The sequence below is a fragment of the Stigmatopora argus genome, chromosome 17 (assembly GCF_051989625.1).
Source record: "Stigmatopora argus isolate UIUO_Sarg chromosome 17, RoL_Sarg_1.0, whole genome shotgun sequence".
In the NCBI taxonomy this organism is placed as follows: Eukaryota; Metazoa; Chordata; class Actinopteri; order Syngnathiformes; family Syngnathidae; genus Stigmatopora; species Stigmatopora argus.
The window spans coordinates 4063716-4089763 of NC_135403.1; the positions used below are offsets into that span (position 1 = coordinate 4063716).

The 26048-nt window shown below is 38.8% G+C and overlaps 1 protein-coding gene across 2 annotated transcripts in view; it reads left to right on the forward strand.

Moving 5' to 3' along the window:
* Positions 1-15810, forward strand: part of mllt10 (MLLT10 histone lysine methyltransferase DOT1L cofactor) — a 63302-nt gene extending 47492 nt beyond the window's left edge. For both annotated transcript variants that reach the window (XM_077624441.1, XM_077624442.1), the window contains 8 exons: positions 3228-3345; positions 7265-7337; positions 8213-8406; positions 9225-9374; positions 9484-9530; positions 11939-12222; positions 13950-14034; positions 14123-15810. In XM_077624441.1, the coding sequence (XP_077480567.1) occupies positions 3228-3345; positions 7265-7337; positions 8213-8406; positions 9225-9374; positions 9484-9530; positions 11939-12222; positions 13950-14034; positions 14123-14137 (966 nt within the window). In that variant the 3' untranslated portion in view covers positions 14138-15810. The remainder of the gene's footprint in view (positions 1-3227; positions 3346-7264; positions 7338-8212; positions 8407-9224; positions 9375-9483; positions 9531-11938; positions 12223-13949; positions 14035-14122) is intronic.
* Positions 15811-26048: the final 10238 nt, after the last annotated feature.

Consider the following 26048-nt stretch of genomic DNA (forward strand, 5'->3'; position numbering starts at 1 on the left):
GAATGTGACACTGGTAAGAGGAGGAGGAGTTGTAAGGAAAAAAATGTATTAATTTCTGTGGAGGCAAAATGGTCTGAGGTTGTTTTCCATATTTCATATTAAATTAGTAATAGGAGATAAAGGAATCTTCCTCTCAAATCACATTATGAATTTAAGCAGATGTATAGTGCCATTAAAAATTATTTGAGCCGTTCTTAATTTTTTTCTTTGGATAGTTTCCCCGCTTTCATCAAACCAATGTAAATACAGATATAGGTTAAGTAAACATAAAATTCAGTTTTTAAATAACTTTCTAGTCAAGGGAAAAATATTTGTACTAAATAACTGGTTTGACAAACATCAGCAACAACTGAATTTTAGCTTGCCTTTAATCAAATCAAAAGCCTTTATTGTCATCATACACAGCTGCGTATAACGAAATTGGTGGTGCTACTCCAAGCTTTTCAAAGTGTTTTTTCCCAGTAAAAATATATATATAAATAGTAGTATAAAAGTATGAAAAGTCACATCCCGGCTAGGTGAATTCGAACATATTGCACAGAATTCTAAAATATTGCACAGATTCTGAAATATTGCACAGATTCTAAAATATTGCACAGATTTCTAAGATATTGCACATTGTTATTGCACATCCGGAAGTTATTGCACAGAAGGGATTGTGTTTCATGCTAGCTCAAGTTTAGAGTCCTGATGGCTGTGGGGAAAAACTGTCCTTAAGTCTATTTGCCCGTACTTTGTGAGACCTGTAGCGTCTGCCAGAGGGCAGCAGCTGGAACAGGTTGTGACCAGGGTGGTATTGGTCCCTGACAATGTTCCAGGCTCTGCTGAGGTAGCGAGGGCTGGCAATGTCATCCAGTGAGGGCAGAGAGCAGCCGATGCAGTTTTTTTTTTAAAACTTCTGATCTGATTTTTTTTCAAGATGTTTTTCCGATTCCAATCCGATACCCATTTATTTGCTAGACCAATAAAAATAATGCAATATACAGTGGTACCTCTAATTACAAATATATCTAATTATGAAATGTTCAGGTTACAAATCACTTTGATATGCAAATGTAGGTTCCAATATGCGAAAAGAAGATGCAGGTTTCAAAATCCCCCAAAATGTAAATACATTCCTGTATCCGTTATTTTATTTTGATATATTCCTGCTTCCTGCTTGAAACTCCACTGACTTCCTATTTGAGCCACGCAACAACAACTCTCTTTTGACCACTGTTTGTTGTCACAGAGTTCTTTATTTAAAGTTATTGGTGCAAATAAAATGAAAAATATGGCCCTGTTATCCATTGAGGAAAAACAGAAGTTAAGAAAGCTTCGTGTGATTGACTGATGTTGCAAGGCAATACATGCCCTATCCCACCTACTAACATTGCTGCCCTATTGAAGGTAAACAAGCTTTTTTCAATAAAAAATTAACTCAGCTTTTCAAAATTAGCGTCAGTCTTTTTGCAATCTGACAAGAAAGGGATAATTACTTTTTTTACACGGGGCTAAATAGTTTTAAATAGTTGTTTTCCTTTGATAAATAAAAATGTAATTTTTAAATTTTATTTTGTTTAACTTTGATTAGAAGGTGTTAGTATTCGTTTGATTATCTTAAACAGTGCACTGTGAAAACATCATGGTGGTTCTTTTCTTTCTCTGATAGGACCAATTCTGTGTAGTCGAGCCATTGCATTCCCTCCCCTTCTGTTATTCTCCACCCTCTCACCCAAACCCCAGCCTTTTCTTCATTGCCCTTATTTGGGAAATACCGTAATTGGATTAAATTCTATGCATCAGAAACACTTTGTCAGCATGTCAGCGTTGTATCAGTTTCCGATGGGCTATGGTTTCATGTGTGAAACAGAACAGATAGGATATATTTTTTATTTGCATTGTCATGAACGTTCTATGAAATTCACATCCCCTAATCTTTTCATCAATTACACATTATTGTATTTTAAGATAAAGTGGACTATCCATACCCATAATATTGGTGTATTAATAAATGTTGAGCTAAACATTTTACCATGAATTAAAAATTATTTAGGGGATGTTTTAGAATTCTCTGAGTTTTTAATTGTTAATTGTTGCTTTTCTCATAACCAGTTTTACCTCAAGCAGAGGTTGCATTATTCAGGGTATCTGTAGAGGGTTTAAAAAGCCAAAAACATCTTAAATCCAATCATTTGAATTTAGGATCTTAAAATATCTAAAATTCTCCTAAAATCTCTTAAACAGTCTTAAATACAATTTTGAAAGCACTATAATTTCTATTGTTGTTTTGAGTTGAGTTTGATTTATTTAATGAAGGGACAATACAATATTTTATTTAAAACCTTCATTAACTTTAGTCTCTCTCTTAAATGTTTTGATTTATGAGGATGCTGTAACATAACTACCTGTGCTGCCCGGTGAGAATTTTAAACCAGCAGCTATTGCTCTGTGCACGTAGTTTTGTGTTGACAACTTTATGCGCATTGCAGTGGAGAAAACTTTAAACGAGCCGAATTACAGCCCTCGCACCCATACATAAGTGCAAGTTTAATGATTTGTGGCTTTAGTATGAAGAGTTGAGTGGACTGTCGACTGCCGGTGGATGAAAATGGTCAAAAAATTCCAACAGCAAACGTCAATCAGCCACTTTTGCTCCACATCAGGAGACAGAGCATTGAGGTCCAGCCCGTGGCTGTCTGCTGCAAAAAGGAGTGAATAATATGATTCCGGGCCACTGATTTTCCTTCAAATCTTTTGTACATTTTTTCCGATATCGATTTGAAATTGGTCTTAAAAATTTCATAAAAATTTAATTTGGCGTCTTGAGTCCTGCAGAGACCCTGTTCATTCTTTCATTACTTTTCTCAGGAAAAAAAATGTTAATGTTAAACTGTTAAAAACTCTTAGGTATGTCACTCAATACGGTATCAATGTACGATCAATATTTTTCTTCCTGCTCTGGTCCAGGTAGCCTTACTGTCTGTCAAAAAGCTAAAAGCTAAAAGTTGTCAAAATAATTTCAGATAAGGCGGCATGTGTATTGTTTCTCCAAGAGGATTGGGAGGTCTGTAAAAGCATGAGAGTTTGTAGCAATATCTTGTCTCTGTCTAGCACCCACTCTGAAGAAATAGTATTTGGAAGAAAAAAACGTGTAAGCATTGATTTTGCTGCTGATATACAGCAACACTTCACAGCATCGTTCTACTGTATGACTTTTTCTCCGTTTCTGTCCCTCTTCCGATCAGGTAAGCAGCCTTCCAGGGTCAGTATTCAACCTGGCTCCCACACATATGTTTGGTAACCGTCTGAATCCAAACTCTGCCATGGCAGCGCTCATCGCCCAATCGGAGGCCTCACCCGCAGGTATGGAGCATTCCAATGTGACGCAATCATGTGTGAGTGAATCGGAGGGGGAAAAGGGGGATAATGGATTGTCACCACCCCCTTTTTGTGGTCTTGCAGAGAGGTCATGGTTCAATGTTGGGTAAATTTTAAGGCTCCTCCCTGCCAGCTCTAGTGAACGTGCCTCTCCAACACTCATACGAGCACACACTTACCACCCACCTCCTCAGGAACACTCAATACTCTACTCACGAATGCTTCTACAGAGAACTGTCAAAGTTACAAAACGTTGAACTCAATCAAATATTCCCTGAAATGTAAATAATTCCTCTCCGTTTTTTTTATTTATTGTCGGGCTAGAGTTGCTTTCCCATGGGTTGACGCGCTGTAAGTGGACAGTGTAGCCAGCTGGTACTTTGTACGGGTTAGCAGCCTATGGTTCTAATGGGAGCACGGCACCAACCTTATTCGAAACTCAGTGAGCATTAGTCGACGTTCCTAAATAAGTGTAGTAATTTACTGAATCTAGATGAGTGTTTCAGAATAAATCAGAGAAGTGAAAATTTGGAATTTCCCGTATTTTATACGTGTACGCTGTATAACAACTTCTGTACAGGAAAACGTGTTTAAAGAAAGTACGTTTTTGTAAAACTGACCTCATATTTCCCATTTCAGCTTTAATCAGGATTGTTGCGGCTGCTAGCAGACGAAAATGTCATCGTCGATTGCTAATATTGTCATGCTTTAAGCATGATATGCACACGCACGTCAGTCACGTCCGACTTTTCACTATATAAATATACCGCGTCAGCAAGCATAGTATCCAGACAGTCAAGCTGTCAGCGACATACAGCAAAACCTACAGAATACGGAGGCGCACCGACTGATTGGGCACCCCGTCCACTTTGGGGAAATTTTAGACTTAAATGCGCCCTATGTGAGTATATATGTGCCGCCTTCTGTTTTTATGGTTTATTATTGCTTAACAAGGGGAATTGCAATCATTAATAAGGGGAGCAGCAATTGACCGAGGTTGACATATGTTATATTCAGATCCTCTCTGAAATGCAGGTCAACAACTCACTAATCAGGCTGAATGACAGTGCCCATGGGTGTAGTTGTGCTACAGTGTGTTTTTGTTTATTTGTGAATGTAAAATAGCAGTGCATTGTTTATAAATATTCAATAATATAAATTTCTCTTCAACCCAATGAAGACATTTTCTATAATTTGCTAAAAATGTGCGTGTATATACTTAATATTTACACGGATGACCCCAAACTGTCCCTAAATAGGTATATCATAATTTTAAGATACTTTCTGAACCGCAGGTTAACAACTGACTAATCTGGCTGAATGACAGTGCCCAAAGAGTGTAGCTAATGTGATGTAAGAGTAGTGCATTGTTTATAAATATTCGATAATATACATTGCTCTTCCACTTAAAAAGACATTTTCTACAATATGTTAAAAATATTGTACTCTAAAATTTGTGTATATACTTAATAATTACACGGACAACCACTCACTGTCCCTAAATAGGTTAAAAAAATGCAAACAATAAATGCCCTCAGCCCATCCCTGTTTTATTTATCACAATTGACAGCTAATCTCCATTTGTTTGTAATCATTCAGAAAGGGGTTGTCATACTCTTTAGTAGCGAGCCCCAGGAATTTCACAGGCCCTCAGTGGTCTAATATACTAATGAAAATAAGATAAAAGTATTTACTGATATTTAAAGCTATTATTATAATTTTGTTAAATACATCAAATGCTTAAGGTTATTTTGGCTTTTGCATGCATCGTGTTTCTTAAGACCAGTGTACCATACCAGTGTTTTTTTTTCCGATAAAGATTAAACACAAAACAAAAAAGGTGGATTTTTTTTTGCACAGATTCCAGCAAATCTGGACTAAATATTATATTTATGAGTGTTTTCTACAGTTGAATGTATGGTAACATTTACAATTATAGCAGCATGCGAATATAAAACCATCTATAACAGGCATTATTATGGGTCCCCAAATATTGAATTAGGCCTTTTATTTATGTGTTATAAATGTGTAAAGACCAGGAATATGCCTATTAAAAATATCTATTTAATTGCTACACAGTAGTGGCACATAAGTGTTTATTTTTATTTTTGTTAGTGCCTTTTTATAGTAAAAATTATTGTGCAAGTATTTTTTCTTAACTATACTATTTTTGCACTATCTGCATGAATTGTATTAAAATGTATATAATATTTTAAGTACCTTAGTTAAACAGTATTCATCATTTTGCCATTATCAACTTGTGTGTTTCTTTGGGGGTCATCATCCCGTCATTGTGTGTGTGTTAGTGCACTCGTTTACTTTGGCAGCTGTCTCTCGTCGCTTTTTGTGTGTGTGGTAGGAGGTGACACGATGCAAAGTTGTTGTGAAGCATTTGCCCATTAGAACAAAAAGGGTGAAGAAAAAGTTGAGCCAAAACTATTGGCTGAACCAGTAGTATAAATTCTTAAATTGACACTCTTAAGTTGTGGGGTATAGTTGAGTATAGTTCAAGCATGTAAATGCATGAGTGCGTTTGCATGTGTGTGTGTGCGCATGTGTGATTCATTACGCTCTCTGGGGGAAATAAAAAGAAGCGTCTGGATAGCGTCCCACAATCAGGCGGATACATAAGAGGGTGAGTGGCGAGGCCCACTGGACAGAGAGGGAAAGGGTGGGCTTTTGAATCAAGTGTCATGTGTAATTGTGACAAAAAAAGCAGTTCGATGATGAAGTCGTACCAATGCGCTCTCCCAGCTGACATTTACACAAAAAAATCTTAAATTCACACCTCATAATGCTTGGAAATTATATTGAATCTTTACTCTAAATTTGTGTGTACATTTTTAAAAAGCATGATTTACAAGTTGTATTTATTACAAGGATCATTCCAGAATTGGAGGACATTTTGCATCCCACCCTTCAAGTTTCAAATTTTCCACAAACAAAATAGGCAATTACTGAGTAAATGTGACTCAGTAATTCCTGAGACTGAGACCAAAAAAAACAAATATTTGAAAATACCTGAAAAATGCCAAATAAGTCTACAGCACTAATTTAAAATGCCATTTTTCTCGTGCCCGACCCCCAATGACCAAATTGAATTTCGGCTGAAATTAAATTTCTTGCTGGCTCTTGTATCTTTGTGGATATTTGTTTTACTAAACATATTCATTATTGAGATTCCCACAATCTATATACAAAGCTGTTACTATATAAGAAAGGAGTGAATCACTTGCTACACTGGGATTGAAATATTCAGTTTTACATCTATTTTTATATGATAGTTAGACTTAATTGAATGTTTCATTCTACTTCAAGCTGTTATGCAAATGATAAGAATACAGCATACCTTTTCTTATTTACTTGAGTTTCTCCTCTTGGCTAACATAAAGCTTGATTTTACTACAGAAAAACTTACATTAGCATGGACTTGCAACCCTGTTACTATGGTTATACCAAGTATTGTAAAACACAAATGTCATGATTTTTTTTATCATTAATCTGTAAGAAGAGATAATCAAGCTATTCATTTTCCTGCCAATTAATGATGAACGATTCTTACAAAAAATCAGAATAGTGAATGCTCATTTTTCAGCAATTTTGAAGCCCAACTTGTTCTCCAAATCTGGAATTATCCACATTTTCTAATTGTCATTTAAAAAAAACACTGTTCTGCTTTAGTTTCCTTCTGTAACCTTGACAACAGCTAAATTTAAAAATGGCTCATCTCACAATCAGTTAACAATTAACTACTGCCGTATCAACAAAGCATTCAGGGTTTAGATAACACGTGTCACAATACTTGTTTATTTCACTCAAACAAAGAATGTTTTTCACATTTTTTATTTACTGTTTGATACAGATTTTAATGGAAAATGTGTTGTGTGTGAATTTACGCACGTAGACCCGGAGGCTGGAGACAGCAGTGTCGGTGTGCAGGGGTTCTCCATAAGGGCTTCTCCCAAGACCACGCCGCGGTGAGTATACACACCCACACACTCTCACAGATGCTCTCCCTCCTCCCCATTTACATTCCAAACTGACCCCCAACTTCACCCATCCCCCTCTCTGCTTTTCCCTCTGCTGATCCCCCATCTCCTCTTTCTTCCTCTCACACACATGCACGCGCCCACACACACACACACACACACACACGCGCGCGCACACACACACTCCCATTTAGCTGCTACACGCCTAAAGGCAGTTCTCGCTCTGTCAGCCAACGATAACCTGTGTTTTTGAAGCTGGTAACCATTCTTCTTCTGCAGTAGCATTTTTCTTATATCAATCACAGACTCTTTTTTTTTTCTGAGGATTTTCTAAAGTTTTGATCAAGAAAGGAATAGCAATTACAGGAGGCTTTTTTTCTGGTTTATATATTTTCGGGATGGACGATTGCACTTGAAGGTCTGTGGCAATTCTAGTATTTTTTTTTAAAACTTTTTGTGTATTGCGTAATATTGTTTAATGTTTGACAATAAACAATATTTTTTGTACATGACCTTTTTATGGACTCGTGTTCTCAGAGCATTTTGAGTTAGTTTGTATTAAGAAGGAAACAAGGCGCTCTTATAAAATGAGATTTAACTGGTCAGCATAGTTCAATTCCATCATATGTATTGTCCTGCATGTCCTCCTTCTCCTGGCTTGTTTCCTTCTCTCACTCACCCACACAGAGGAAAGCCTGGCCCCTGTTCATTAGAGGGCACTGTAACAACAAATTGATGTAGTTTTATCGCCAGCAGTGTCTATGTTTGTCTGACATTTATGTTTAGTCGTTAATCTCCCTATTGACCTCTCAATCGCTCCTTTTCTATCCATGCTCACATTTTCCGGCTCTCCCTCTATTTAGCTCACCAATTGGCGGCCTGCAGATCCGTTATGACTCGTCAGGGTCGTTGCCAGGACCGGGGCTCGGGTTGCTAGGGACCGGGGGAGGCGGTGACGAGACACTGCCCCCAGTGGCCACCACCATAGAGCAGCTCCTGGAAAGACAGTGGAATGAGGGACAAAGCTTCCTACTGCAACAGGGCGCACAGGGAGACGGTAAGTTAACACAACTCACCCGTGAATAACCTTTTAGAGACCAAATATGCGTAATAGATTACCTGTTTTTTTTTGTAAAGTAATGATAACAAACTAAACATTTATATTGGCTGACGAGACAAAAATGTTAAGTAGTTTTTGTCAGTTCGCAATGTATATTCAAACGGAAAGACGAACAGACTGTCTTACCACAACTAGAAACAACGGCAAACATTAGTGTAAGAATAATTTAAAGGATAGCCACACAGATATTTCAGGGTATGTTAAGATGTAGACATACAATTTCATTTAATAACTGGCCTGTTCCAAAGTTTTCCCCGATCTTATGTGTGATTGGAGAACTGAGGTCAGGCTAATATTTTAGCCTGTTTGTTAGTTTCAGCCATGTTGGGTTAGGTGTAGAAAATGTCATGTTTGCTCCCTTGTAAGCTATAAATATCTTTTAAGATACTTTACTAGACTGCAGGAAATTAATTTTATCGCATCACTTCAAATGATGGCAGTACACAAAATAGACAGATGGATTTTAGTGTTGGCTCATTTTACGGAAATGTTTGTGTATTGCACTGATGCAATTTCACGTAAATAAATCCACTCTTGTAAAAATAAGTGTACTATAAATGTTGATCCTAAATTTGTAAAAATCTGTATTTGGCCTTTGTCTTGAGTCGAATTCATCAAATTAATCAATGTCAAGTGAAAGCAAGTCAGCGCAGCATGGCATTATTTTATTGTTGTTGGTGCCATCAAAAATTAAAACTCAGGCAATCTAGCTGCTTAACATCAAATGTTTTTCATGCTCTTGTTTTCATTCTCAGTGGTGGGCATGCTGAAGTCTCTCCATCAGCTGCAAGAGGAGAACAGGAGGTTGGAGGAGCAGATTAAAACGCTGACCATGAAAAGAGAGAGACTGCAGCTTCTTAGCGCTCAGCTATCAGTGCCTTTCACACCCACCTCAACCTATTCTGGTACAGACACACAAACAGAGCTTGATAAGTGAAGATACAAACATTTCTCAATGAACAGAACATCTGTTCTCTGGTTTTATTCAAGGACTCTGATAACATTGTGTTGTAGATATAAAGGGAGGAAGCACTGACTCATCTTTACCTATGGCAGCTCAGGTAAATAAAACTTTAAGTCAAGGCATTTACTTTCTCTTCCATTTTAGGATCAATGGGACCACAGTCTATGTTTTTTGTGTTTTTAACAATACCCCGTGTGTTGCTCACCTCAAGACAATATGGGTTCACAGACATACACACATGACAAAGCAGCGGTGTGAGAATGTTGTCACACAGCACAAAATTGCTCAATTTCTGCCTTGTTTTTCATTTGACGGTCTTATACACATGGCCTAGTGGTGTATTTTATGCATCTGCAGTTGTAACTCTGCTATTGCTTTAATAGGGTTGTCTAAAACTAAATTTTTATGATAAACCTATTTCTATTCACAGCAGAAGGAGGAAAGCGGGGAAGAAGGGTATTAAACTAATAGTAATGTTAATTTACTGAGTAACATGATTCTCTCAAATTCAGTGTCATTCAAAAGCGTTAATAAATTAGATTATATAAATGATTAATGAAAGCTGAATTTTGAGCATTTGTATCAATCAATTAAACCTTGCGTTGTTTGTTGTTTATGGGCCTTCTGGTGTTGACTTTCCTCGTATTTCAGATTTACAGTTGGGTGTTTTTAGTTTTCATTTGTATACAGATTTAATTAAGAATCACTCCACCAAATATACCACTCTAATAATAATAACAATATTTAATATTATTATGAATGCTGATATTTGCAGTTGCATTTATTTGCATCACTCACCGCATGGGTTGGGAGAATTGAAGAGGGAGACTAAATTTTATCCAAATTGCCAATTGTAACTAGTGACATTCGGTTAATGGATAATGCATTATAGGCTTTTACTTTGAGTCGTTCATCTTTTCATTCCATCTCTGTCACTTAGAATGCCTTGTGGTGGCTTTTTGTGGAAAGGTTACTAATATTAAATGTTTGTCTTTTATGGCTAATTCCTTATATTATTAGTAGTACTATGTGTTAACCATCTGATCATTATGATTAGATCAGATCTTTATTCATCCCATATTCGGAAAAATTCACTGTGAGAATACAGACACAGGAAAATACATTTTAGACATAAATAAATAGGTAATAAATAAGTAAATAAATAAGATGATTAAAGTTGTTAATCAATCAATCAAAAGCCTTTATTGTCATCATACACAGCTGCGTATAACGAAATTGGTGGTCCTACTACACAGTGTGTTTTCCCAGTAAAAAAAACATAAATAAATAACCATCGTCCTTGGCTATAGTATATATGGTAGAAATCAGCATCCCCTAGCATTCCGCTCCGGGTGCTGTTAGTACCAAATTTAAAGACTAGTACTATCTGTTTAGTCAAACGGAGATAAAGTTCTGGCTACTTGAGAAACTGAAATTAGAATTAACATTTGTAGTGGTGCCCTTTATAGTCCCACTATCATGAGTTTTTACACAGTAATTAAATGATAGAATCTTGTAGAGTATTCAAAATAAATTATCAAGACGCAACTCTTGAAATTGGACAATAAAAATAGTTCATGTCGCGCGGTTCATGCATAGTTAAAACCGATGACTTAGTCCAAGGAAAGGATTCTGGTAGAGGGCACATGACTCAATGCAAAACAGTCATCGAGACTCGTTCTCTACATCGTGCGACAACTTGGAATACTAAATTAAAAGTGGTTTAGAAGAGGAATCTTGGGCTCCATTAAACTCTGATCTCGGGTACCTACTGAATGGTAAATATTTTATATTTGCACCTCTCGATTCTTTAACCAAGCATAACTAATAACTTATCATCTACAAATATAATATAATAAAATAATAAAACTTGAATTTTTTACCCGTGTACTTTTGGTGACGCCGGGGCCAACAATGTCGACTGAAGCATTGTGGTTTTGATTTCCATGTTGTTGTTAACAACTTTTCTTTGGCAACTCATTAGTTGTCACTTGGTCAAAGCAGTTCTCAGTAGAATGTTTTAATCAAAACATAAGAATTGGCTATTTACTGGCTGGTTCACTTCCTTTTATGTGCTCAATCTACTCTTACTCGCACATATAAAAAATAATATAGAGGCTTATATCGGCAGTGTTCGTGCTGGAGCTATTTCCTACACAACAATTTTTTTCACAATTTTTCTGACAAAACAATTGAATAGCTTGGGGGCAAAAACACAATCACCACAGCAATGAAATTAAACAGGCAAGTGTGCAGCCCGTCAAAAAAGCCTACCTGTGATATCATCACTTCCGGTATTTTACTCTGGCTTTCTGGCCAACTGTGAGATGGGATTAAAACTCTTTTTCACCTTTTTTTACTGCACATGACAGACTACAAATGTGTTTTCAAGCATACTTATTTTTGTGGGCATAGCATATTTGATGTTTGAAGATGTCATAAACTTCCTCAAGATTAGCGAGTGCTGTTGTGTGTTGATTTACTCAATATTTGTTTTCCTTCTAGGACAGCGTATCATGTGGTCAGAGCAGTAGTGGCTCCACCTCTTCCCTCTCAACACCCCCCTCACTTTCCCAAAGCCCACCTCAGCCACAGCTGAACGGTGTCATCGCAGTGGGGACCTCCACAGCCGGGCTAGGCGGTATGTCAGGACTCATGGGCACCTTTGGAGCCAGTAGTACGCTTGGCATGGGGGGTCTCGGCGGCGGTCTGAACGGAGTGATTCAGACGCCGGCAGTTACCGGAAGCCCACACGCGACGGGAGCAGTTACCTTACCTGTTAATAACAGGTAGCGTATGCTTGTTTATGTTGACTTCATGTTGTGTGTGGTATCGTATAATTCGGCCGTTTTCTATTTACAGTGGTACCTCGACATACGAGCACCCCGACATACGAGCATTTCAAGATACGAGTAAAATTTCGAGCGAATAATTATCTCTAGATACGAGAAAAATTTTGAGATACGAGAAAGCCAGGTGGCAAAGACATGAGAAGCTGTTTATCATTGTAGCGCACTGTCTTTTTTGCCGCATCTCTTTCGTGTATAACAGATATCTACGAGCACTGGGCGGAGCTTTGCATTTTTTTCAGTGTTTTTTTCCGTCACTCAGCGCTAATGCCGGAGCGATCGCCAATACGAGGTATATATTACTTCTCGTTGGCTGCTCATAAGAACATCAGGGGCACTGGCTCCGCAACTCCTCGTGTAATATCTCTGGTTGCAACTCCCTCTTTGTAATGTCTCTGCGAGCACTGAGCGGAGCGTTGCATTTCTTCAGTTGTTGGAAACAACTATTTATGGATATCCAATGAGTAACGATCCAATCTTGTACGCTGGGAGGGCCCCGTCGCGCCTACAAAATAGATATGGCATAGTTCCTCTTTTGATGTTCCTTGGCAAGCCATCACATACCTTAGCTGTTTTGGGTGGTATGCAGTTGAGATATAGCTTGCTTTTTACCGATTTCTTTACCAATTTGAAAATACACAATTTTCCTATGTCCAAGATGCACACTCCCAGCAAGTTTGACAACAATGTGATTCATCGTCTCCAAATTAAGCTTCCATTGAATTATCAGATGATGATTTGCAAAACCATATATAATGTTACAGTAATACCTCGACACACGAGTGCCCCGACATACGAGCAATTTGAGATGAGTAAAATTTTGAGCAAATATTTATCTTGAGATATGAGACAAATTTTCATATATGAGCATACAGCGGATGCGAGAGGCTGCTCATAAGAACATCATGGGCACTGTCTTTCTGGTCGCAACTCCCTTGTGTAATGTCTCTACGAGCACTGGGCGGAGCTTTGCATTTGTTCAGTGTTTTTTTTCCCGTTAGTCAGTGCGAATGGCGTATATACTACTTCTCGTTGGCAAGTGGTCGTGCGTTATCCTATTTTGAAGACATTTGTGTGCATTATTTCCGGAATATTTTGAAGGGAATACAAAAGCAAACAACCCACGATAGGTTGCAGATGAAAGTCGGGGTGGAGGCGGGGCAAATAGAGCCAACCCGGAAGAAGAAAGGTATCAAAATTTAAAACAAAATGACTCTCTGTCCCTATCTCTCTCCCCTCCGCGTAATCCGTCTAAGTTTAGTACTATTAAACACATTTTAGTACTATTAAACCACTAGTTATTTGTTACTTAGTTAATAGATGGCGAATTAGAACAAATTTAAAAAAAATCCAATCTAATATCCTGTTTTTGGTGTTTTTTCAGAGGGTTGGAACGAATTAATTTGTTTTTAGTTCATTTCTATTGGAAACGTTCCTTTGAGTTACGAGTAAATTGACATACGAGCTCAGTCCCGGAACGCATTAAGCTCGTATCTCGAGGTACCACTGTACTAGTAAAATTTTCATTGCACTGTTTGCTGTGCAAATTGAAACATTTTGAGATCTACCCCTCTGACCTGAGAAAACAATTGACAGTTTCTAAATTAGAAATATAAGTATATATAATAAGTATTCCTATATATTCCTTTTTTCTTTCTTTTTAATAGTGCTGTCCGGCTCAGCCTGGCGGAGCAACAGAGGATTCTTCAGCAGCATCAGCTCCAACAAATGCTGACATCACAGCCCTCAGCAGTATGACACACACATTTAGCTACTCCATTACACATATTATCGAAATATATTATATAATAAAAATATCAATTGGCACTCTCTCCCCTAGGAACACTTGCATTGACTTCCCTCCCCGGACTCCTTCTCGAATCCTGTCTAGATATATTATTCAGTTTTCACATCATTCATTCCCTACTGCCCCCATCACATTTTTCCTTATCGCTGTCTCCCAGCAACATCAGAACCATCTGCAGTCATGCGCTGGCCACATTTCCTTCATCATCAACCCTTCCAGGTGCTCCAGTACACATTGGAAGGCGGGCAAAGAAAAGCCATGACTCAAAGTTCAATATGCCTGCAATTAATGGACAGATGCTACTTTTTTTTTTCCCCCTGCCTCATCCGTATCCAGTCTGGTCTTTCTGCTGTGTCACTCTCTCAGGGGCCTCTGCATGTTAGTGCATGCGCTAGCATGCAAGACTGCAAGCGAATAAGGGCACACACTATTATGTCAAAGATGCTAGCCTTTTTTTACAGTAGCCGATGCATTTTTATCATCTCTTTGGGAGTGTCTACAAAAGATCTACAAAATATATCATGAATTTCAGCATCGGACTTCCTTGGTGTAGATCCATTTGTGGTCACAAAGCAGACAAGAGTCCTAATTTAAAAGGGCACATGTGGACGGGAGCGATTACTAAAAAAATTGGAACATTCAGAGGGACGCTTGGATCCACATGTGGAAGTGGCCATCTTTTGTGAATGAACACCTACCTCTTCAGCACACAGGACCTAAATGACAGACACCGGCCAATAGAAATTCGCAAGAGTCCGGACTGGCCAATCAGCGTCCATGCCCAAAGTGCCTGAGGCCAAGCATTGATTTAATATTCTTTTTTTTTGTTTTAATCCTTTTCCTCAGTCTTTCACTCTGCTTTCGCCAAATGCTGCCGGCAATTAAGATGAGTTGCCATGGCAACTCATTACTAAACACTCTGATGTCACTTAAAACCAGGAAATGTTTGTATTCAATCTGCTAAGGGAAACATTCATAATTGTTGATTATTATTTATTTGTTTATGAAAATGGATTTAAGATGACTTTATCTTCCAAGCCCACAGATGTTCCTATTAAACATCACCCTCTACTACTGTGTAAAGTTGTTTTCCTAATTTGGGTTCTTGTAAGCATTCTGATTTACATAACTTTATGATTTTTTTTTTGCTTCAAGTGATTTAAAGTATATGCATGTGACTGCACCTCTTTCACTCATTGGCTGCCACTGACGGCGATAGACAACCAATCCATGTGAACTGGACGGGATACTTGTGACAAACTCATTTAAAATTTACAGCAGAAATTATCCACATGATTGGACGTCTATCATCGTTAATGAAACTGAAAGAGTTAGTTTTTGGGCTCGGGTCTCGTTTTTTTCCTCGTTCAATGAAATTATTCTTTTTCCATCGTTGGTCGTTAGTGTACATAAGTGTTTGAAGATAAGCCAATGAAACCTCAGTTTGTATTTTTGATTTGAGGGGACAATAAGGATGGAGGTTTACTGGACACACAAAGTATTAATTTATTTTTATATGTGCGGGAACATTGTGTTTGTGTGTTTTTGTGGTTTTTTTTTAAGGTTTCACACTGTTTTTCTTGACATTTTCTACTCCAAGGCACTGTTTTTTTCATCTGTGCACAAAATGTTTCTATCCGTTTGTACAATTGGTAAAATTATGTGTGGAAGATTAACATTGTATTTCAGATCACAAATTAAAGAAACTCTGGATCAAGTGATATGGTGGTATTTCTCTGGTGGTTTACAAAAGTACCAATTTTATTGAATTAACCAATTAAATTTTACCAATTTCGTCATACGCAGTTTCTGGGTATGATGACAATTAGGCTTTTTGTTGAGTCAATTGTGATGAAAAAGCCCATGTCCGATTATTATTATTAAAAGTGTACAATCCTAACTCATTTTATAGGGAATCGTACAAAATGTTAGCATGATTATGTTATTACAAATCTAATAAGTACAAAAATGAGTAGAAACATTTGTGGGAGTTTCAAATATACTGTAATGGATCTTAATTACATTAAAAAAAAAAAAATTAATGCAGTAGAAGAATTTTTCAATGTTACCTCTTTTGATAGTACATACCGGACACGTATTGAAAAGTTTTATCCTATATGAATGTAATCAAAACCTTTGAAAAAAAATTCGAAACATAAAATAATTGTGCAAAAACGCTTCAAATGTCTGCACAAATAGCACTAATGGAGTTATATTTTCCTTTTTTTTAGTGCTATGGTTGATTAGCCAGCAAATATGTCACCAATACGCCTCTAACACTGATATAAAGACATTTGACTCCAGCAATGGTACAAAATTACTTGATTTTATTTGTGTTCTGAACGGGGAATGAAGGAAATTGCAACAACGTTTAAAAAAATACATTAGGAAATTGGATTGTATTTAAAACACATACGTGATGGAAAGCCAAGAAGTGCCAATAGTGTGAAAATCTGCATTTAAACAATGCTTCAAGGCTGCTGTCCTTCAAAAATGCGCACACACACACTTGATGACTTCCAGCTGCTTAAAAGGAACGTGTAGGGGTGGGGGTACCCTCTGCTACATCTGCTTTTACCCTGGTAATTAAAAGCTCACTTTCCTCCTCCACCCACCCACCCAAGATAGCTCCCCTGCATTCATGACACACACAAAGTAAGCTGAATTCAACAACAATCCCCCCTTTTCTCTTTTTACCCAGCTTTTGCTCACTCACCTCCAAATCCCCCATCCCCCTCTCCTTTACGCAGCCTCAGACCTGTCAGTCAAAGCCAGCCTGTTTAAATAACATGCAAGCAGCAGCACCTAGGACCTTCTCTTTTATAAGCTGCTTCCTAACACAGCAGAGCCACTGTGTCCATCATCAGCCTTCCCCAACCCCCTCATCCCTTGGGTTAGGTTGGTGGGGTGTTTGAGGGTGGGTTTGTACCATCTGATGGAGGACCTCCGTGTTCTGCCTAACCAGGTGCCTGATGGCAAAGTCAAAACATGACTTAGAAAACAGGAGATGTGTCTGCCCGAGAGCCCAAACGGGGAGGTTAAGCCCCGAATAATTAGATTAATGTAGGCCATGTAGCTGAGCTGATACAGTGGGTGTGAACGTGGCTGCACTTGTGTTTTCTCAAATTAATTAATGGATAAATATGCATTTCCTCAAGAATGAGATGCTTAAATACAGTCACATTAGGTACGCATGCATCAAATCTTATTTAACTCTTCCTATATGGATTGTTAGGTATTAATTTCATTTGCTTGATACTAGTAGTATTTCCTATATTTGACTCTTAGATAAATTTGGGACAAAATATTTTTTACAATGCTTGAACGTTCCCTATATCGTAACTATTGAGTTAACGCAAGAAGAATTTCAGGAACTTTCATTATGATAAGACTTGTGTATGGAAACTTTTTTTTACGAGAACAGTTGCTAATGAATCAAATCAAATCAAAAGCCTTTATTGTCATTATACAACAGCTGCATATAACGAAATTAGTGGTGCTACTCCACAAAGTGCGTGTTTCTCAGTAAAAACATAAATAAGTAATATAAAAAGTCACGTCCGGGCAAGGTAAATTCTAAAATATTGCATAATCTAAGATTTTGCACATTGTTATTGCATAACAATAAGACTGAGGAAACGAAGCACCAAACTGGAGAGCGCGCCGCCATGTTGGACCATATCCTAGTGAAAATGTGATGAGAAAAAAAAAATCCTAATGTGTGTGTGATCTCTCTATTTTGGAGTACTATTGATTCTGAATGGAAAAAAATGTTTTAACAAATCTGTCAGAGCCTTAATTTGTTACTGTTTGCAAATTACCTCCATGTCTCTAAATTCAAACTGTGATGCCATTTTATTTACTATTCACGTTTGACTGCTACTTGGAAGGAATATTTTTTTTCGTTTTACGTTCATATTTCATGCTTATTGATCCATTGTTAAAATAGGAATTTGAGAAACAAATTTTCAAAATGGGAAACATTCATTCATTTTCCATGACGATTATCCTCACAAGGGTCACGAGGGTTCTGGAGCCCACCCCAGCTAACTACCAGTGGTAGGCAGGGTACACCCTGAAATGGTTGCTCGCCAATCGCAGGGCACATAGAAACAAAACATTCACGCACACACTCATAGCTAAGGACAATTTAGAGCATACAATCGGCCTATCATGCATGTTTTCCTGTGCCGGCTGTCAGCCGGGATAGTGGGGGGTGCTGGAGTCTATCCCAGCTGACTGTGGGCCAGAGGCGGGGGACACCCTGAATCGGTGGCCAGCCAATCGCAGGGCACAAGGAGACGGACAAACATGCACACTCACACCCATACATAGGGGCAATTTAGAGTGTCCAATCAGCCTACCATGCATGTTTTTGGAATGTGGGAGGAAACCGGATTACCCGGAGGAAACCCACGCAGGCCCGGGGTGAACATGCAAACTCCACACAGATGGACGTGAGCTGAATCTGATCCCAGGACCCCAGAGCTGTGAGGCCGACGCGCTAACTCTCAAATATCCCGTTATATAAAAACGAAACAATTTGGAAATACATTTTGTGTCATTGATTATTAATCATTTAACAAGATCACCTTCTCAAAAGCTGGCCCGGTGGCGCGAGTGGTTAGCGCGTCTGCCTCGAAGCTCTGGGTTAAAAACCAGGTCGGTCCACTAGTGTGGAGTTTGCGTGACCTGCGTGGGTTTCCTTCGGGTACTCCAGTTTCCTCCCACATTCCAAAAACATGCATGGTAGGCTGATTGGACACTTTAAATTTCCCCTTGGCATGAGTGTGAGCATGAATGGTTGTTTGTCTCCTTGTGGCCTGTGATTGGCTGGCCACCAATTCAGGGTGTCCCCCACCTCTGGCCCGAAGTCAGCTGGGATAGGCTCCAGCACCCCCCGCGACCCCAGTGAGGATAAAGCGTTCAGAAAATGAGATGAGATGCGACCTTCTAAAAAGGATTCAGCAAAAAACCAATAAATACAGGGTGGCTAAAAAGTAAGAAAGAAACCATTAGGAAGACAAGGTGACGGTTGGTGTGTACAGTAATGCAGTGTAAATCATCACAGAGTGGCTGTCATTAAGAGGCTTAATCCTGGCCGGGAACCTGCAGTTAGCTGTCAGGGGGGCCCAGTACAGTGCCTTGAGGAACCAGAGCTGCCAGATAAAGCTTTAGGGCAGAGGCAGGACGACTAGAACAAACTCAGCATTGGTGGGAACAGCTGAGGCAATTCCCAAAGAGCAGTATGTGTGTGCTTCCGTCCGTGTGTGTGTGTGTGTGTGTGTGTACCTCCACACAGGTCCTTCTCCTGTAGGATAATGGTGATGAAAAGAAGCAGCAGGATCCAGCTTCATCCCTCTTAAATCTCAGACAGTTTGTATTCTTCTGCAAAGTGTCAGTCTCCTGCCACACACACACACACACACACACACACACACACACACACACCTTCATTTAGCGTTATTTTCCCCCTTGATGTAGCACAAATCTGTCCAGTCAAATGTATTTTCACTTTCATGTCAAACATACTCAAATTGTTACATGGAAATGTGGGATAAAGGATGGGATATCAATAATAACATTAAAGCAAGCAGAAATAATTGACAGAATATGGCTTTATGGTACAAAATAGTAGTGTTTTACAATGACACAAAGAAATTGAATGTTGCAGAATCCATAAATGATCGCAGGTTACCTCCATCACATCATGTTTTATGCCCTACTTTTATGTTTGAAAAATAATTATCGTATTTTCACGACTATAAGGCGCACCGCATTATAAGGCGCACCCTCAATGAATAACACATTTTGATTTTTTTCCCATATATAAAGCACACTAGATTATAAGGCGCCCTGTCTATTTTGGAGAAAATTTAAGACTTTTAAGTGCGCCTTAGAGTCGTGAAAATACGGTACAATTCAAATAGTGGCATACAATCAAATATGAGAGAAACAGGCATAATTGCAATATTTTTGTCATATTATTCATTCATTTATTTTCTGAACCGCTTGTCCTCATAAGGGTCGCGGGGGGTGCTGGAGCCTAATTCAGCTAACCACCGGCACCAGGCAGGGGACACCCTGAATCGAGGGCCAGCCAATCTCAGGCCACAAGGAGAAGAAACAACCATTCACGCTCACACTCAGAAATACGGTCAATTTAGAGTGTTCAACTAGCCTACTGTGGATGTTTTTTTATATGTGGGAGGAAACTGGAGTGCCCAGAGAAAACCCACACAAGCCCATGCAAGAACATGCAAACTCCACGCAGTGACGACCTACTGGGGATCGAACCCGGAACTGTGAGGCTGACACACTGACCACTCTCAGCTGTAACATTATTATTTTTATTTAGCTATTTGTTTGTTTATCTATGTATTTATTTTACAAAGGAACTGTTTGCAAACTAATCGTAATTGCAAACATAGTAAGCAAGCCAGTTCTAGTTAAAAAGTCAACGTGCTCGACAAAAACTAACTACTATTTTGGTGTCAGCATGCCAATTTTAATTTAAACTGCACGTAAATCCACCTCAACGACAATTCCCCCAGGTTAATTTGTGTATTTTAATTTACTTTTAAAAATATTTTTAATATACATACACTCATTTTCTTTTATTTCTTTTTAAATTGTGTAAAGCCTATTGACACAGGCACACGAAACACATTTAATCCCTCACATTATTAACGAATTTTTTGAAGTTCGTGTTTTTTTGTTGTTGTTGAAAACGCTACAATTAATATTATTTAATTTAAAATGTTTATGTGAACCTTCCCGACTGTTTTCGAGGGGCAGCGGAATCTCCGGTAGAATCAGCGGTGTATCTTCCTCCCGCCTGCCCGCAGAGTGAAGCCTTACTCGGCATTGGTTGCCGTCTCTCCCCGCTAACCGGCTCGCATTACCGCCTCAAGGAAATGCGCGAAAAAGACGGCGATTTGGACTCTGTAGGTCCGAAAATGTCTTCAACTTGGGAGTTAGTTAATCATGTTCATATGAAAACACAATTAAAAACAAAGCAAGACTTAATAGTGCGACTTTGAGTGTTCTGCTTTTCCCCCTTTGAAAGGGAAATGCAGCTTCACAGCCGAAAGCAAACAAATTCGTCGTCGTCGCGTTGCTGCAAAAAAAGGTTTAAAAAAAATCACATTTCTGTCTCAATCTAAAAACGCTAACCTTAATAACGCCAAGTATATATTTTCTTTTTTTTTAAAGGTTGAAAAATCCCCGTTTGCTAGCATTGCTGACTAAGATGAGTTCAGGGTTAGCAAATAATCTTTCAAATGCTCTAAAAAGATGTAAAAATTAAATTTCACTATCACTCAGCTGCGTGTCGACTAATCGTTTGCAGCCACTGTAAATTGTATAATACTTGTGTTTTTGTACAGAATCCTAAATATATCAAAGCAGTGTGAATAAGACGTATGGCTTGTGTTTGTCATGGTGACCTGCTTTGAGGACCAAGCAGGAGGGCAGCCGAGCCAGTAAATGACCACCCCCAAACAGAAAGCTACTGAATTATGTATATATACACACGTGATTTTTCCTTTTCCCCACCAAATCGAACAGTGACCAAATATGCATTTATTCAAATTGTTTACCCTGTAATACAGGGGTGGCCAACTCCGGTCCTCGAGAGCCCCTATCCAGACTGTTTTCCATGACTCCCTCCTCTACCACACCCGAATCAAATGATCAACTCATCAGCAAGCTGTCCAGAAGTTTCATACCGATCCCGATTATTTGATTCAGGTGTGTTGGTGGAGGGAGGCATGGAAAACAGACTGGATAGGGCCACCCGTTCCCTATATGATGAAGGGTACACGGTCGATTGGTCGCTGGTCTTTTGGTCGCCGATCGTTTGGTCGCCGGTCTTTTGGTCGCCCGGAAGGTTATTGATGATTAACATTTAAATCTTTGGTCAAATTCCCTAAATACAAACTGCGAATTACTATTTAGTCATACTTAATGCCCTAGTAATTATTAGGCTAAAGAAAAAGCTCCAAATTTTCCGCACTTTTGTTGTTTTTTGTTGGAGAACTTGTTAAGACCCTGACTGACGTAGCTTCTTAAAGGGACAACGCATGTACATACAAACTCTTATACACTCACTCGTCGGCTCAGTGAAACTGCTCATGGCCATTGTTGGCTTTTATGGATGCATAGACCGTGTTGTTTTACCTTGTTTTGTCGCCGGTCTTTTGGTCGTTGGTCTTTTGGTCGCCGGTCTTTTGGTCGCCCGTTGTCGCGGTCCGGGCGACCAAAAGACGGCGACCAAAAGACCAGCGACCAAAAGATGGCGACCAAAAGACCGGCGACCAATCGACCGCACACAATGATGAAGTGCGTAACTTAAAAAATGACTGAATGAATGGTACCTACGGCTTATATGCGCACAAGACCTACAGCGTTGCCATACTCTTTTTCACCAGTAGATGTCGCCAAATTAACATTTACTATTTGTTGGTTATTTTCTGTTTTGCAGTAAGAAAACAACCATTACTGGATGAATTACTAACTTCCTTATGATATTGACCCTAATAATATGCTTTTGATTCATACAGTATCTCAGAAATACCATGTGCAATTATTTTTCTTAAGATTTTCCCTTTAAAGTAACACAATTGTACTCCCTATTAAAACCATGAATATGGAGGGGAAAATTGTGAATCAGAAATTGCGCAAGAAATTGTAAAATTTGACAATTTTAAGGGTGCGGCTTATGCGCGTGAAATTGTAAAATTCACAATTTTAAGGTAATTTTAAGGGTGCGGCTTATACGCGGGGCGGCTAATATGCGAGAGAATACGGTAGTTTGTCTTTTACGAAAAGTTGGCTAAAAAAATGGCTCGTTGAAGGTTGTTCAACTCCATGCTCCAATAATGTGACTAATGTTATATTTCTGTGTTTCCTCATATCCCAGCGAACAGAGTGGTAAGAAGCTTCATGCATTGACGGGTGGTCTCGGCAGAGATGAATGTAACCATGCGGCTCTATAATGAATGTGACGGTATAGGAGATGAGCTGTGGTTTTGATCATCAGGTAAAAATAGATCAGTCACATCCGGATCATTACTGATAATTACTTCCAAGTGATTGGCCGTCTGTGGGCTCAATTCTCATTATGAACTCTTCCAGGTCTTGCATGCTGGGGGACTATCATATGTACGTGTTCACGTCACAGTCACCAACATGAACAATGGTGGATGTGTTATTAATTATTCTCCCTTTTTGCTAGTGTTGTCAGGTTGAGAAATTTGATTTTAGTATTCATCAAACAGCAGTGGCTACCACATGCATATTATATTATTAAGAAATCCTCTCATTTGATTCCATGCGCTCACTTGCGCATGTGTGCCCTTTTCTGATTATCTAATAAAAACAGGGGAAGGAGATGCAGGGAGGATTTTTACATATATAAATGCACTCTTCTCAGAACATTTTATGGATGAATGTGGCTTGTTTAGTGTCATATAGGGAAGTAGCGACCAAAGGTATATACAGTCTTCCCTCGATTATCGCGACTTCACTTCTTCGTGACTTTTTTCTGCTATTAATTATTAATTAAAAAAAAAGTAAAAATGTGAAAATCCACGCTGAAGCGACTCCCCTGTCTTCCGCTTGCTACTAGCACTCAGCACTGAAAAAAAGGTAGTTATAAATAGGGGTGACCCTACTTCGCGATTTTTCGATTATCGCGGCCATGTCTGCTCTAATATTAACAGCGATATTTGAGGGATTACTGTAACCTGCTCATTGTTTCTTAATATTGATTATATATTGATTATACTTGTTCTATGCTAATGCTGGAATGTGTAATTACACCCATTCAATTTCTATTAGTGTTCTCCTATATCTTGGGTGTCCGAGGCTTTAATATTCCTTAAAATGTAGTCATAATCCCAAGATATGTTCGCAATAAACAATTAACAATGTATGGAGGAAGAGGAAAATGAAGGAGTGATGAGTTTTCACAGCATCATTTTTTAGTATTTGACAATTTTGAAATTATTATTTTAGCATAATCATGAACTGACATGAATATAGCAATTTAAAATTACTTATTTTTACAGTTTAAAATTTTCACCTGCGTCACTAGGGGCACATAACCACTCCTAATATCCGTTCATTCACCATCCATACAGTGCATCCTCGCAAAGGTTCTAGGGGGTTGCTGGAACCTATCGCAGCTGACTTCGGGCAAAACGCAGACTACACCCTAGACTGGTCGTCTGTTAGCCGTAGGGCAAACAGAATCAAACCGCCACAGAGTGGGAATTGACCCATGCTTGCTCACCCCAAAGTCAGGCAAGTGAACCACCACATAAATAGGTCGTCCTAATACTCATATTTAGTGAAAATAAGCTACCCTTGAAGTTAATATATCATAATTTTTAGTTTAATCGTAACAACATACCAGTGGCGGTCCGTGCATTTTCTAGCGATGCCTTCAGCGAATCAATCCAACCCTCAAAAACTAGTTTATGGCTATAAAACCTCTACTGCAGCTACAGCTGCGACACATAAAAAATAATAAATAATAACCTCATACAATTGAAATATTATTTAGGAATATAGCCATATTTTACTCACCAAAAATCCTTTTTAACTGTACACAATATCCATCCTCCTTTCTTCCTTCCTTCTTTTCTATCGCCATCGAAGCTGATGCTGAAAGTCGAGCCTGTCCTGTCGTATTTCTGGCATAGTCCATTTTGAAAATGGCTTTAAATCAACACAACAATATATTTGCTTGTGCAGCTCGCTAAAGATACAGTTTGGTAGCTCTGGCTAATCCACTCAATCACTAGCCAATCATAGTTGGTGAAAGCGATGACATATCCCTACGCCTGCGAGAAGGCAATGACGTATCCCTACGCCTGTGACAAGGCATTGTGGTGTTGCCAACTCCAAATCTGATTGGTTAAAGCAACAGTCTTATTGACGCTTGTTTAATGCAGCAGAGCCTGCAGAACTGATTGTGAAGGCCTTGAGGCAGATTTCTGACCCTGGCAACAAATAATGGCTGCAATGTGATTGGTTAAATGCTTCAATATGAAAACACACATCTGGAAGCAGTGCAACCAGGGGAAAAGCAATGGAAGGAAGCTAACAGACAATTTGGAAGTATTTAATAAGTATTGATGGACAAAATAGAATATATGATTCAGATATTTCTTAGGCCAGCAGAGAAGGCCTTGAAGGCCCTGATGGCCCGCCACTGCAACATACTGATTCAAGTTTGAAAAATATAGTCCTACACCTGTAAGAGCTTGAGCCCTCAATGTTGTATTTCATTTACTTGAAACGCTACTGAGATATATACAGTAAATAAATATATAGATCTGAACACCCAGCATGAGAGTAGATTTTTTTCCATTGGTATCGACCCCGGGTCTATGTAATGGTACGGTCCGTCAAGGCATGTGGGAGAGCGCGAGAGGAAGTGGGAGAGACCCCTCTACCACCTATCCAGCGGGCTCATTTATTATGCAGGCAGCGACCACTGGGCTGGAGGGGAAGGTTGGTGCGTGTTTGTTGGAAGTTGGGACAAGAAGGGAAGGGAGAGAGTGGAGGGGGTCTCGCATTAAATGCCCCCAAGAGCATGAATGCACAAAGAAATACACACAAAGCTCACCCTCATGCAAACACGCACACGCATAGTTTAGAGGTATGAAGAGCACAAAGATAGATGAATCTAGGAATATTAGAATAATCACAGATGGTTACTTTTCTAGTGGTATATAACAGGTGTGTGTGAATGCAAGGATTCATTGTATGTGTGCCATATGTGACATGGAACTAAAATGAGTGTGCAAAGGACCATAAAGTAGCCATTGAGTTAAATGTTTTTTTCGCATTTGTTTCTTTTCCTGAGGGAAATTTACTTAGATATGGAAATACAACATATAAACTAGTATACAGTACAGTACCATAGAGTGTATATGACACCCACACC